At 40.7% G+C, this 13,464-nt stretch overlaps 1 protein-coding gene across 1 annotated transcript; it reads right to left on the reverse strand.

The window, feature by feature from the left end:
* Nucleotides 1-1,806: 1,806 nt before the first annotated feature.
* LOC120281678 (nematode resistance protein-like HSPRO2) lies at nt 1,807-3,598 on the reverse strand. The gene has a single exon (XM_039288379.1). It carries the CDS (start codon nt 3,489-3,491, stop codon nt 1,944-1,946), a length of 1,548 nt encoding a protein of 515 aa, XP_039144313.1. The 5' UTR covers nt 3,492-3,598; the 3' UTR covers nt 1,807-1,943.
* Nucleotides 3,599-13,464: the final 9,866 nt, after the last annotated feature.

The raw sequence follows: 13,464 nt of genomic DNA on the forward strand, positions 1-13,464 counted from the left end.
TTATACGATTTGGTGGAATATTTGGCTTGAACAAAATAACCTCATTTTCTTATACATAACATCTTCATTCTTATTGCCTATATGCAAAATTGACCATATGATTATTGCTTGGATAAATACAGTATTAGATTCTTAAAAGGCCACATTTGAGGAGTCGGTCCCAATAATCAAGAGAAGCCTCTAGTTTGTCAAACCTTTGACCTCTGTACCGGGTGGATCACACATTTCGTAGAATGAATCTCTAGACATTTGATAGATATTAGCCTTTGCCTTTTGCTTTATCCATTTGTTTATTGTGTCCCTTTTATTTTCCATCCACCCCTGATGAACTTACTTTGCGTTTTTGTTTCGTTTTGTTGCTGTTTTGTTTTGCTCAATTTTGTTTGTTCGTCTAATTTGCTTCACTAGTTTTTTTTTCTTGTAATTTGTTTGTTTTGTTGTCTTTATCATGTATTATATTTTTGTCATTACTCCCTTTGTTTCTTTTAATATGTCATAAACCCATGTTATTTTTTATCTGTTATTTTTGAACATCAATAAGCATTTATTATTTTTTTTTCCAAAGTTACTTTAACACTCTATTTAATTCTCTTCTTGAAATTCAATAGGAGAGAGAAATGTGAAGATATAAATTAGGGGTAATTTTGAAAAGATAACTAATTTTTTATTAAATTATGTGAAATAACCAACATTCTTGGTATGTGAAATTCGGTTATTCACGACAGATAAAAAAAAAACGGAGGAGTATATTAGTGGTTCATCCACATTTATAACAAAAAAACAAAACAAAAATGAATTTGAGGTGGAGTTTTGTTTCAATTTTCATGTTAATTATATCATTAGGAAACTTTATATTCTTTTCATAAATAAATTTCATAAAATTAATATTCTCTCACTTTAGGAGGAGACTCTCTCTATTTCTAGAGGTAACATTTCTTTTGTACCTTATAGTTTCTACGAAATAGAGGCAATATTTCATTTTATTTTTTTTTTCTAAAGGTATCGTTATTGGTTGGAATAGTTCTATTTTGTTAGGATGCTTGATTCACGCTAAGGAGTTTTGTCTTGACGGTGGATTTTTGCTATCTTAAGGATAATTTTCGGTGGCTATGTATATCGGTTTATGGACCAAATTCTCGGTCATGTAAGGTGTCTTTCTGGGAGGAGATCAAAAGGTGCGAGGATAGGTCTAATGTTCCTTGGGTAATATCTATATTTTTTTTGTATTTTTTTCTATATGTTTTGTGTCCACTCTTTTTTTATAATAAATTTTGAATTTATCTACTTTATTATATATATATATATATATTATAAATACTAAATATTTTTAGAGATTTCTGTTACGGGAATGCATAGTACCAATCAAACCTAGTTTTTACCCCTACCGCATTACTTTCTATCCTATAGCAGCAAACTATGGTTTAGACCTTAATTTAATAATGTACATGCAATTTATTTTGATGTGCATGTGTCTCTTTCTAAATGAAAGACTCCCCAAAATACTTTTACAAGAATTCTAGAAAAATAAATATAAGTCATATATTTAAGAATACCATTTTTAGTTTGGGATGACTTTTTGCTACTAGTTGTTTGTATTTGCCGTTCTAGCTTTTCCTATTCTTTTTTTGTTGCCTTGTCTCAGATCTTTTCTTTTTTTCTACTCACTTCCGGTAAAAGACGGCTGTTCTTTCTTTATTTTTTTTGTATTTCTTTATTTTTCCCTGTTTTATATTTTTTTTAATGTTTTTTTAATAAAATAATGATTTATCACTTTTATTATTAAAAAAATACTATTTTATACAAGAAAAAAATCATATTATATTATCAATAAATAATGAGCAAACAAAATAATCAGGCAGTTTATAGTTTGTAGGGCATTGCCTATTCTATTCTTACGCGTACAAATCCTAAATGCAGAAACAGTCGGTGTGTGGGACCACCGTTCATTTGCTCGCTGATGCAGATGTGTTGACCGTGAAGGCAGCAGCAGCAGCACCACCACCACCGCGTTCTCTCCGCCAGAACTCTCCGAGAAACGTCTTAGCCGCGTCCAAACTTGGAAAGTAGGGCGGCTCTAGAAACCTATGCGCTAGCGACTCACCGGTAGCCTCTAGGCTTCCCATCACCGTCACGGTTAACTGACGATAGGCAAAGAAGAAGCTCTTCATGGCCCCCTCGATCGCCTGGAAAGCCTGCAGCAAATGGACCCTTGAGACAGCGCCATCATCCCTGCTCTGCTTGTGAAACAGAATCATGGCCGCGTCCTGGACCCTGGGACCTCCCTTGGGATCCACCTCTACCCCCAAAATGAACGGCACCCTCTTTTTCAGATCATTTGACAATCGCGTGAGCTCCAGCAGGGCCGCTGATCTGAAACAGAGAGCCTCGGATGATCCCGGTGTTGCCTGAATAGCTAGTTGGTTTTTCAGATGGAGGAAATCATCAGGATCCATCAACAGATGCAGATCCTCAACTCGCGATAGCAGCTTCCATATTTGCTCAAGGATCCAGCAATCACTCGCGGCTTTCTCCCACTCCTTCCCATCTAATCTAACAACGATCCTCTTCAGAAGCTCCCGAGCAACGAACAACCATGATTCGAGGATCTGGTGGATGGTGAATAGCGTCTCATTCTCCAAGTTCCTGATTGATGGTGGTGATGAGGGTTTCTTGACGGAGTGAAGATCAGACGGCCTTACAACGAGATCGTACTCGAGATTGGGCTTGCCGGCGAGATTTGGTTCACCCAGCCCCAGCGTGAACGGGCAACGATGCATCTGGCACTCGATGTTTAATAGTATCCTGGAAGCAATGCCCTCGGATTTCTCCCACGTTGCAAGCCTTGGTAGTAAGCTTGCCTCGCTGGTTCGGCTTACCACTGGGCTTGCTCCGGGGACCTGCCAGACCTCCTGGGAGCTCCTATCTCTTGTCAGCACACCGGATGGCGACCTGAGTTCCACGATCGGCGCGCCACTACCACCCCCCTCCTCCTCATCCTCGCAGATGAGGGCGATGAGCTCCACTTCGTGCATGGCGAGGGACTCGAGCCTCCGCTTCCATTCACCGTGGTTGGAATAAGGCCTCGGGTCTGAAAGACCCATGGAGATGAACCGGAACGTGATTTCAAGGGCCTGCAAAGCTGGTTTTAAGATGGTCTCGTTTCTCCATTCCGGGAAAGCTTTGGCGTTCCAGAGGCTGGCGAGCTCTGGGAGGCGGAGGTAGAGCTCATAAGCGGCGGTTGCGGATGCGTCTTCTACGGGTGATGAGGAAGGGACGGAGAGGTGGGACTTGTCCGACGGCAATCTGGCTGATCTAGCTGATATTTCCGGCGTTGCCATCTTCCTTGATTTCCGCTGTAAATCCACCATACATATATATATATATATGTGTGTGTGTGTATATGGATGGAAATTGAGGAGGAGAAGAAGAAATAAATTAAGGATAACTGGAAAGTGTTGTTTAATTTGAGTTTGTTTGGAAGAGAGACGCATATATGTGTGTATGTATATATACACCCAATCTAGAGATAAATGCACAAAGAGAGGATGAGAAAGATAAAAGCGAAGCGATAGGGAAGTTGGGGAGGTTGAGATGAGATCTAAGAAGACGTGTGGAGAGTTCACAACAAAGACTAGAATTTACATAGTCCAGCGGTAACTAATTCCCAATTAAACGATTACAGACAACCTTATCCAAATATCATTCTTCGACAACACGCCGTTTATTTTTTATGCTAAGGATTGTTATAATTTATTAAGCGTACGGGATGGAACCGGGAGAATTTTCTTTCTTTCTTTCCTTTGGGCGGCAGTCATTTGGAACTCTTTTTCTTTTTAATTCGTTCCCACCAACGCCCAATCCGCGGTATGGAATAAGGGTGGATGGGTTGGTTCTATACCACCAACCCAATTTAATTTATTTACACCTGAATTCTGACCGGTTGGGGGTGAGACAACTATTTACCATTTCTACATGTCGTTGATATTTATTTGTGATGATCAGTGTCAAAATTGTTATTGTTTTGTCGGTGGTGGTGGTGGTGGTGGTGGTGGTGGGTGGAGAATACTCGGCCGGTCAATTAGAAATTTTGAACAAGTCTGTGTGCATGGTTAATCTGACCAATACTGGCAACAGCCAAAATGTATTTTCCTAGGAGCTTCCAGAAATTAGGCGGGCAGGTTTGGAAGAATTATCGTCCCACACGGTTCCCATCGTCAAACACCGGAATCGGCGCCTATCATGGAGAGAAGAGTGGAATGAATTCTCATGGGACGACGGAAGGCCATGTTTGATAGTTGGCACTTGGCATGCATCCAGCTCAAACACAAGCATGCATATTATTGTTATTCATCCGATTAATATTGGCTTATCTGACATGTGACATGCCCCTGCACCAAGTAATCAAAACCCAGAAAGCATGCAAAGTATCCAAGCGGCATCCAACATCTATTCCACTTCCACTTCTGTTTTTGATTGGAATGAGGATGTTATGCGCGTGTGCTGTCGGGTCGTGGTAAACGTTATCCTTAGCGCTAAGTCAGCCACTCCACCTGCCACGTGATCAGCAGTTGACACGCGTCAGTGATTCTAGATCCATCCTTTCAGCTTGCTTGCACGTCTCGCAGGCACCGAATTGGAGGAATAAGGTTGACTGGTGGATGGGTGGTCAGTTGGTCTCCAGATTAGGACGTGATCAATGGATGAAAAGCTATTGATCCCTGTTCTGGAACATTTCCAACCTAGCAGAACCATTAGAGAAATCTACATCTCTCTCCGATTTATTTATTAATTCGTGAGTTTGACGCTCTAGCAATCTTCCCTACCACTGACTGCAGTAGTACTAGTTCCGGCCAATAATGCTTCTTCTCGGATCCTTTTTGAATTGCATGCTCTTCAAACAATTGCCTTTTTTTCCTTTATTTTTTTATTTTTTTGACTTTATAGGTGAACACACACTCAGTGGGGACGGCGCTATGTACATAAGGGGACCCGACCCCATCTGAAAAGTCACGTGCCAACCAGTTCACACCACCATGGCTTACCCGCATTGATTGGCTACGGAGCCATCATCGGCACGCGTCATACGTGGCTTGGTTATTTTTTCCATTACACATATATGTTAGAATGGTTACTCTATACCTCTGAAGAGCTGACCGTTTACTTGTCAAAGATCCTGCTAGAATTCGATTGGATAACTCAAGAATTGCTGGGCTACCATTGGATGTTAACTTTATGCTTTCTATCTTTTATCTTTTGTCTTTCTTTTTAATGTTTGTGTGCTGTGTCAGGGACTGAGTCAACTTAGAAGTCTTTATATTTGAATCTTTGCTTTATGTATCTATTAGCTTCAATATAGTGTATCTTGCTTTTCAGTAACCTTAGTATCTCTGTGAGAACTCTATCTCTTCTTCCTATCTTCTAATTCTAACAGTGGTATCAGAGACAATTCTATAGTTCAACCTTGAAGAAGGATGGCTGCGAATGGGAGTGGCATCGGATCTTCTCAGGTTAATGTCCCTCCCTTTAATGGAGATGGTTACAACCTGTGGAGCCTAAAGATGGAGATGATCCTTCTCTCTTGTGATCTATGGGGAATGGTTGAGAAATGATACAAAGAAGATGAAGAAGATGAGCACAAGAGAACGAAGAACGTCAAGAGAAATGCAAAGGCTCTATGTCTAATACAGCAGGCGCTTGATGCCAAGGTTCTCATTCGAATCTCACAGACGAGGTACGCGAAGAAGGCTTGGGATATCTTGAAAGGAGAATACCAAGGTTGCACCAAGAATGCAGCAGCTCAGCTTCATCCTCATTGACAGGACTTCGAGAATACGCGCATGAAGAACGGGGAAAAGATACATGACTACATTAGCATGGTGCTAACTGTAGTGTATCACATTCGAGCCCTGGGAGAGGAGGTAGGCTATCCAGCCGTTGTTAGGAAGATTCTCCGGAGTCTAACCCCAAGATTCAGCCATGTAGTGTTGTCTATCATTGAGTCGGAGGATCTGAGTTCTCTCACCATTGAAGAACTCAGTGGATCTCTCAGAGGTCACGAAGGCAGACTAGATATAGAGCAAGATCACACGGAGGAGAAGGCACTGTTTGTCAAGGGAGCCTCATTTCGTGAGCATGGTGGCCGTGGAAGTAGAGGTCGAAGCCGAGGGTTTCACAAATGAAGAGGCCGTGGACGAGGATGGCACTCAGACCAACCTCGTGTGACTGAAGGAGATAAGTAGCACAAGGGAATACAATGCTTTGGGTGCAAGAGATACAAGCAAATAAAATCTCAGTGTCATTACAAGAACAAGGAAGCAAACCTATCTGAAGACACTAAAGACACCAAGGAGGCTGATAAAGGACTACTGTTCATGGCATCCAGTGAAGATACGAATGAAAGAGGAGGTATGTAGCTCATTGACTCAGGATGCTCAAATCATATGTCAGGAAATAGAATGCTATTTCAAAACTTGGAGGAAGTATCAAATCAAACCATTAGGCTAGGAGACGGAAACATCTTGCAAGTTGGCGGGATTGGCTCTATTGTTCTTCGCTTCGATTGTGGAAGAACAAACACACTAACTGACGTGCAGTATGTGCCTCATCTAGCGCACAACTTGTTGAGCGATGGTCAGCTGATGAGCTCTGGTTACTTTGTTGAGTTCTCTGAAGAAGAGTGTGTTATTAAGGATGCCAAGACTAAAGCTAAGATTGCACAGGTATGCATGACTTCTCATCGGTTGTTTCCTCTTGAAGCTGATGACGTTGGATCAGCAAATATTACACGAAATGAAGCTGTGATATTTGATCTTTGGCACAAGCGATATGGCCACCTGAACCAGAAGAGTCTACAATTGTTGGGAGAAAAGCGGATGATTGTTGGCTTGCTGGTCATCTCAAGTATTAAACCATGTGAATCATGCTTGTTGGGAAAACAAGCTCGCATATCTTTCCCACCGCCATGCAGGGAGATCAACGGTACTGACCGAGTTAATTCATGGCGACCTAGTAGGCCCGATGCAAACTCCCTCTCTCCGTGGAAATTGTTACTTCTTCTTACTAGCGGATGACCACTCACGCTACAGCTGGGTCTATTTCCTTAAGAGGAAATCTGATGCACTGGAGAAATTCAAGCTCTTCAAACTCTTGGTCAAAAAATAGCTATCATTGCCACTGAAAAATCTCCGCACCGATCGCGGTGGCGAATTCAAGTCCAAGGAGTTCAAATTATTCTGTGAACTAGCAGGAATCCAGCAACAGCTCACCGCTCCACGATCTCCACAGCAAACGGAGTCGCCGAACGGAAGAACTGGACTGTGACTGAGATGGCACGCACAATGATGAAGGAGACATCTATGCCGACAAAATTTTGGGCCGAAGCAGTATGCACGGCTGTTTACATTCTTAATCAAGCTCCGACGGTAGCTCTTGAAGATATAACACCCTATGAAATGTTGACTGGATCTAAGCCAACCTTGAACAACTTCAAAGTCTTTGGTTGTTTAACTCACTCTTTAGTTGAATCACAGAAAGAAAGAAATTTGACTCAAAGACCACTCTGGGGTTTTCATTTAGCTCATCGTGAGAACGCAAAGGCCTATAAGATCTTCGACCCATTCACGAGGCGTGTCCAAGTCGGCAGGGGACTGGAAATTCTTGAAGAAAAATGCTGGGATTGGTAGAAGAATGTTGTCCCCTAATACAATGAACTATGTGCCCGTTAACATCGTGGATGATGTGCATCCCATTGATCAGTTTATAAATCCTCCACCGCACGATTAAACTGATAAACGGATGATGTCGTCTCAAGATTTGAACACATCTTCACCAGTGGTCTCTCAGAGTATGTCTGAAGATGACAACCCTCCGACAAGGTATAGAAACCTAATTGAGATATATGATGCTTGCTCTTTCGCCTTAACAGCTGCAGATCCAACTTCGTTTGATGATGCTGTAAAGAATGAAGGCTGGCTCACTGCTATGAAAGAAGAAATGGAGGCGATCTCGGAACAACACTTGGGAGTTGTTAACTTTACCTGAGGGGAAGAAGGCCATCGGATTAAAATGGGTGTTCAAATCCAAATTTAATCCCGAGACGGAACCATGCTGAGAAAAGAAAGCAAAGAATCAGTCACAAAGGGATACAGATCGGATAGAAGGAGTGGATTTCGATGAGATCTTCTCCCGACTGCTAGAATTGAGACGTGTGTTTGTTCCCTCGCTATAGGTGTTCAAAGGGGTGGAAGATTCACCAACTTGACATTAAGAATGCGTTTCTTAGCAGGGAGTTAAAGGAAGAGGTCTTCGTGAAGTAACCGAGAGGGGTTCATCATTGAAGGACAAGAGGAGAAAGTTTACATGCTAAACAAAAGCTCTTTTACGGCCTCGGCTGAGCTCCACGAACTCAGTACGATCGAATAGACTCTCATTTTCCATCAAGCTCGGGGTTCGTAAGGGAGTGCTAATGAACCAACATGCTATAGAAGAGTCAAGACCCGACACTCAAAATCCTGCTCTTGTTCCTATACGTGGATGATATAATATATATGAAAGCGTTACGAAGAAATGCTGGTGCAATTCAAAGAGAATATGATAAAGGAGTTTGAGATGTCGGACTTGGGACAATTGAAAATACTTTCTTGGGTTAGAGGTGCTATAATGCAAGGATACATTGTTCATTACACAAGGAAAATATCAGGAGGATATTACGAGCAAAAGCGGGATGTTACATTGTAATCCCATCGCTAGCCCAATAAATCTCAATGAGAAGTTGCACTCTGAAGATAATTCAGGGAAAATAGATGGATCCAAGTACAGGAAGATCGTTGGGAATCTCCTCTACTTAACTCACACTCGTTTCGGACATAATACATGCTATTTCAGTTGTAGCTCGTTTCATGCAAACACCAACGAAGCATCATTATGAAGCAGTGAAGAGAATTCTGCGATATGTGAGTGGCACCCATCGGATATGGAATCCATTATACAAAAGAATGAAGAGTTCGTTCTCTTTGGATACTTCGACAGTGATTGGGGAGGCTCGCCAGACGATCGACGGAGCAGAATAGGATGGGTTTTTTCTCTTGGTTCAGGGGCGGTAGCTTGGTGTTCAAAGAAACAACTGGTAACTGCACTATCGAGCACCGAGGCTGAATGCATATCAGTTTCATCCGCTACCTGTGAAGCTGTTTGGTTGGGTCGCCTCTTGGCAAACATGAATGAGAAGCAGGAGCTCCCTATAATCATCGGATGTGATAATAGTTCAGTCCCATCTCCATAGCTCGAAATCCTACTCATCATAGTCGAGACAAAGCATATCGACACCGATACCACTTCATTCATAATATGATAAAAGATGAAGTTATTAGTATTGTTCACTGCAACACTCACGACCAAGTGGCGGATGTCTTCACAAAAGGATTACCCAATTACAAATTCAAAGCGGTTTAGAGATGAGCTGCTAGTCGGAGGTTTAGAGTAAGGGGAGTATGTTAGAATAGTTACTCTATACCTCACGAGCCGACCGCTTTACTTGTCAAAGATCCTCTTTGGAATTCGATTGGACAACTCAAGAATTTCTGGGTTGAGGTTGGATGTTAACTTTATACTTTTTATCTTTTGTCTTTTGTCTTTCTTTTGATGTTTGTGTTTAGTGTCAGGGACTGAGTCAACTTAGAGTCTTTATATTTGAATCTTTTGCTTTATGTTTCTATTAGCTTCAATATAGTGTATCTTGCTTCTCAGTAACCTTGGTATCTCTATGAGAACTCTGTCTCTTCTTCCTATCTTCCAATTCTAACAATATATACCTTTTCTGTCCACTATATAAGGAGCTTGAGAGTATTTATTCCAGTTTTAATTAGCTTGATTATTGCAAGCACTAGCATAGCATAGTCTAGTGGTAAGGAGCTTGATTATTGCCAATCATAGTATAGTTTAGTGGTAAGATTTATTTGTCCCATGTGAAGGATGTACGTCCCAAATCCGAAACATGGTGAATAAGGTCTTTTGCAATGAGCACATATCATGGCTCCCGTTACTAAAAACAAATAAAAATTCTCTATATTAATCTCCATAAAAATTACACGTATATAAAGATGTACACGTATGTAAATATAGCCACCACTATATAAAGAAATTATCAATCTAAGGGATCATATGCCAATTGTAAAATATCATATATATATTTGAGAGATATGGAAGATGTTATGGATATTCTATAATATTATTTATATATTTGGGAGATATGGAAGATGCGATGGATATTCTCTAATACACCACCACAAGCTAAAGTCGGGAAGCGACTCGTAGCTAGCTTTGGACCAAGAGACTCAAAGCAGTAGACTTGGCTAACAGTTTAGTTATAATATCCACAAGTTGATCTTGAGTGGTGATGAATTAAACCTGAAGGTCGCGACGAGCTACCTTGTTATGAACAAAGTGAAAATTAATCTCAACATGTTTCGTTCGAGCATGGAATATAGGGTTTCATGGAGAGGTAGGTGGTAGTGTGGCACCAAGGTTAACACACCAAAGGATTGGAGGAGATGAGAGGCTAGGCCAATGTTGAGAGAAAGGGACTGGAACCACATGAGCTCAGAAGAGGTATTTGCAAGCGCCTTGTATTCTGCTTCGGTTTAAGATCGGGAGACTGTTCGTTGCTTATAAGAACTCCATGAGATAAGGTTATTTCCTAAGAAAATTGCTAAGCTCTTGTGGACTTGCGTATCATCATGACAACCAAAGACAATCCGCATCATAGAATGCCTCAAGATGGTAGGTAGAACCATGCTTGAAAAATAAACCATAAACGTGAGGTCCCTTGAGATATTGAAGGATTCATTTTACGTATACCAATGGGTCTTTGTTGGTTGATGTATGAATTGGCACACCTTATTGACCGAGAAAAGAGAGATCAGTGGTGAGTAAGAGCGATATATGTACGGCGCCTACTACCTAATGATACTTGGTTGGATCGCAGGAACAAAGGACCGGAAAGTTTGGTGAGAGGTATGAATTTCCTCAAACGAATGACACTCGCGAACAACATCATCAAATGAAGGAAGATAGAGGGTCACGATTGAGTAACTAATTGTGAACAGTTTCAAAGTCAGGATGAAGACACATCAAGAACTCAAAAGTGAGCTATGTTTGGCAAGATCGAAAAGTGCGAATTTTGCAACATTTCAATGTCAAGCTGTAGACACCTCCTAAGGATCAATTTGCCTCCACAAAGAATGCAACTTGGTGACATGCTCCCCGATGCAGCGCTCATGTTGCATTCATGAGTAATATCCCGCAAAAATGGTATACGGTCGAAAAGTAGCTAAAATGCTCAAACATATAAGTCAAGTGTTCCCACATCGCACGAAAGCAATGAAGATTTCCAATCTCCATACGTAATATCAACCTTGTATAAGATTGACAACAAATGCCATGGTATAAATGATCAGCTAGAGTCCATGATGGGTCCGGGTTTAGAAGGTTTGGAAGAAGTACCATCAACATGGTCAAGCAACCCAAGCCAAGTAAGATAATACTAACGGTAGTAAACCATTTTTGTAATTGAGAATTGAGTTTGTCATCCACCTGAGCAAGGAAATTTTGGAGAAGACGAAAAAGGAGGTCATTTTTGTTTTTCTAATCTCTATCACCGCAAGTAGAATATAATAATGATTAATTTAACCTCAGTATCCAAGGTTTTGAGGGTTTCAGAATTTGGCCAAATGGAATAAAATGGTGGTGGTGGTTCGGCAGTGGCGAGTTGAAAGAGTGATGATCCCACCGGTGCGCTCCACCGCGATGATCGTAACGGTGATGCCGATCGCACTGGTGTGTAGCGCCACCCGTGATGGCTCGATCCTGGAAGCTGGAGATGGTGCATCGAGACCTATGACACCGGCAAAGCCGATGAAGTCCCACAAGGTTTAGGGCAAATGACGAGAGCCTTGGTGCAATGTAGCTCCCGGGCCCTGAGAGGATGGTTTCTCCTCATTGAGCTTGACAAGGAAGAAGAGATAAACGAGAAAGGACGGAAGTTGCGTGAGCTTGACAAGCAAAGAAGATTTGGCTGAAAGACGCTCATGCCGGATTGGTACAAAATGGGACATGGAGGGCTTTTTCTCGTCAATAATGAAAGAAGAGACTGGGCAATCCGGATTGAAGTTTGAGGAATGCAGTGAGGCTCACTGACGCCCCGATACCATGATAGATAATATGAGAGAGAAATATGTCTTCATTATGGCAAAGCAAAGCTATATAAATATATAAAAGTGGTGTACATTTAGAGTATGCACATAAAAAGTATACACAATGTATGTAAATATATATACTATCATTCTGAAGAAAAACAATAATAACAATAGAAAGAAGGTAAAGTCTGGCTTTTCGCAGGCCTTCATCAACCATCTTAAAAGATCTATCTTGGACTGATACAATGGAAGGTTTGTGGGCTGCTAGCTCAGAGCTTATATGGAATCACCTCCATATTCTTAGCTATAATTCTCCTCAATCTGAATGCTTGATATATTTTGGGGCCCTCCTTCAGGCTCTGTTATTATTATATCCCATTAATGCTTTGAACCAGGCCGTTGAGTTTTGCATGTTGGCGAGTGGTTTAAGCATTGTGCCCATAGATGCATGTAGGTTTAATGTTTGACAAATTTAATGATATAAAAGCTATAAATTTGTTAAAGTTCTAAAAAAAATGGGATATAGGCTTAAATAGGATTTTGAAGTTATTAGCTATTATTTGGATAAGTATGGAAAAAAATTGATATTTGTTAGAAAAATGTCTCATAGATTCTTTTTTTCTCTTTAGTTTTGTTTGCTCCAAGATTAGTGGACTTTTTTATACTTCCTTTATGCCGCTCTTAGTAGTTGTACTTTATTATTATTTTTTCTTCTAATAAATGTGGTTTATCAACTTTGTCCCCCAAAAAAAAAAATCACATAGATATACACCTCTATAGAAAGAGAGAATTTGCATGTATTCTCTTATAAGTAATGTTGTATGGCTCATATCATGGTGAGCAAGCGAGATGTTTGACGGAGTGACAACATCTTTATTGAAATCACCAGAGATGGGTTAGGGGTGCATGCGGGTGCAAAGCCGTGATGCAATCGAGTGTGATAATTGTACGGGTAGTTTATATATATATATATATATACATATAATATGTAACCCTAATTAATTTTCTAATAAGAGAATCGGCTGACGGCTCACTCGAGGGGCGTACGGCGCATAAAACCTCCGTTAAATCTCATGGCTTTTTTGTGTGATTGCTTTTGATTTTCTCTTTAGATCATTGTTCTATTTCTCAACAAGTAATATAATTGGGTTTAAATCCCTCAAAACTAGAACATAACACTTCACATTTATCTGTTATAAAGCAATTTACATGTATCTCATGTGTGTATATAGATAAAGTGGGTGAGCCACACTTTATGGAAGAATAAATTATG

Source organism: Dioscorea cayenensis, chromosome 18 (assembly GCF_009730915.1).
Source record: "Dioscorea cayenensis subsp. rotundata cultivar TDr96_F1 chromosome 18, TDr96_F1_v2_PseudoChromosome.rev07_lg8_w22 25.fasta, whole genome shotgun sequence".
Lineage (NCBI taxonomy): Eukaryota > Viridiplantae > Streptophyta > Magnoliopsida > Dioscoreales > Dioscoreaceae > Dioscorea > Dioscorea cayenensis.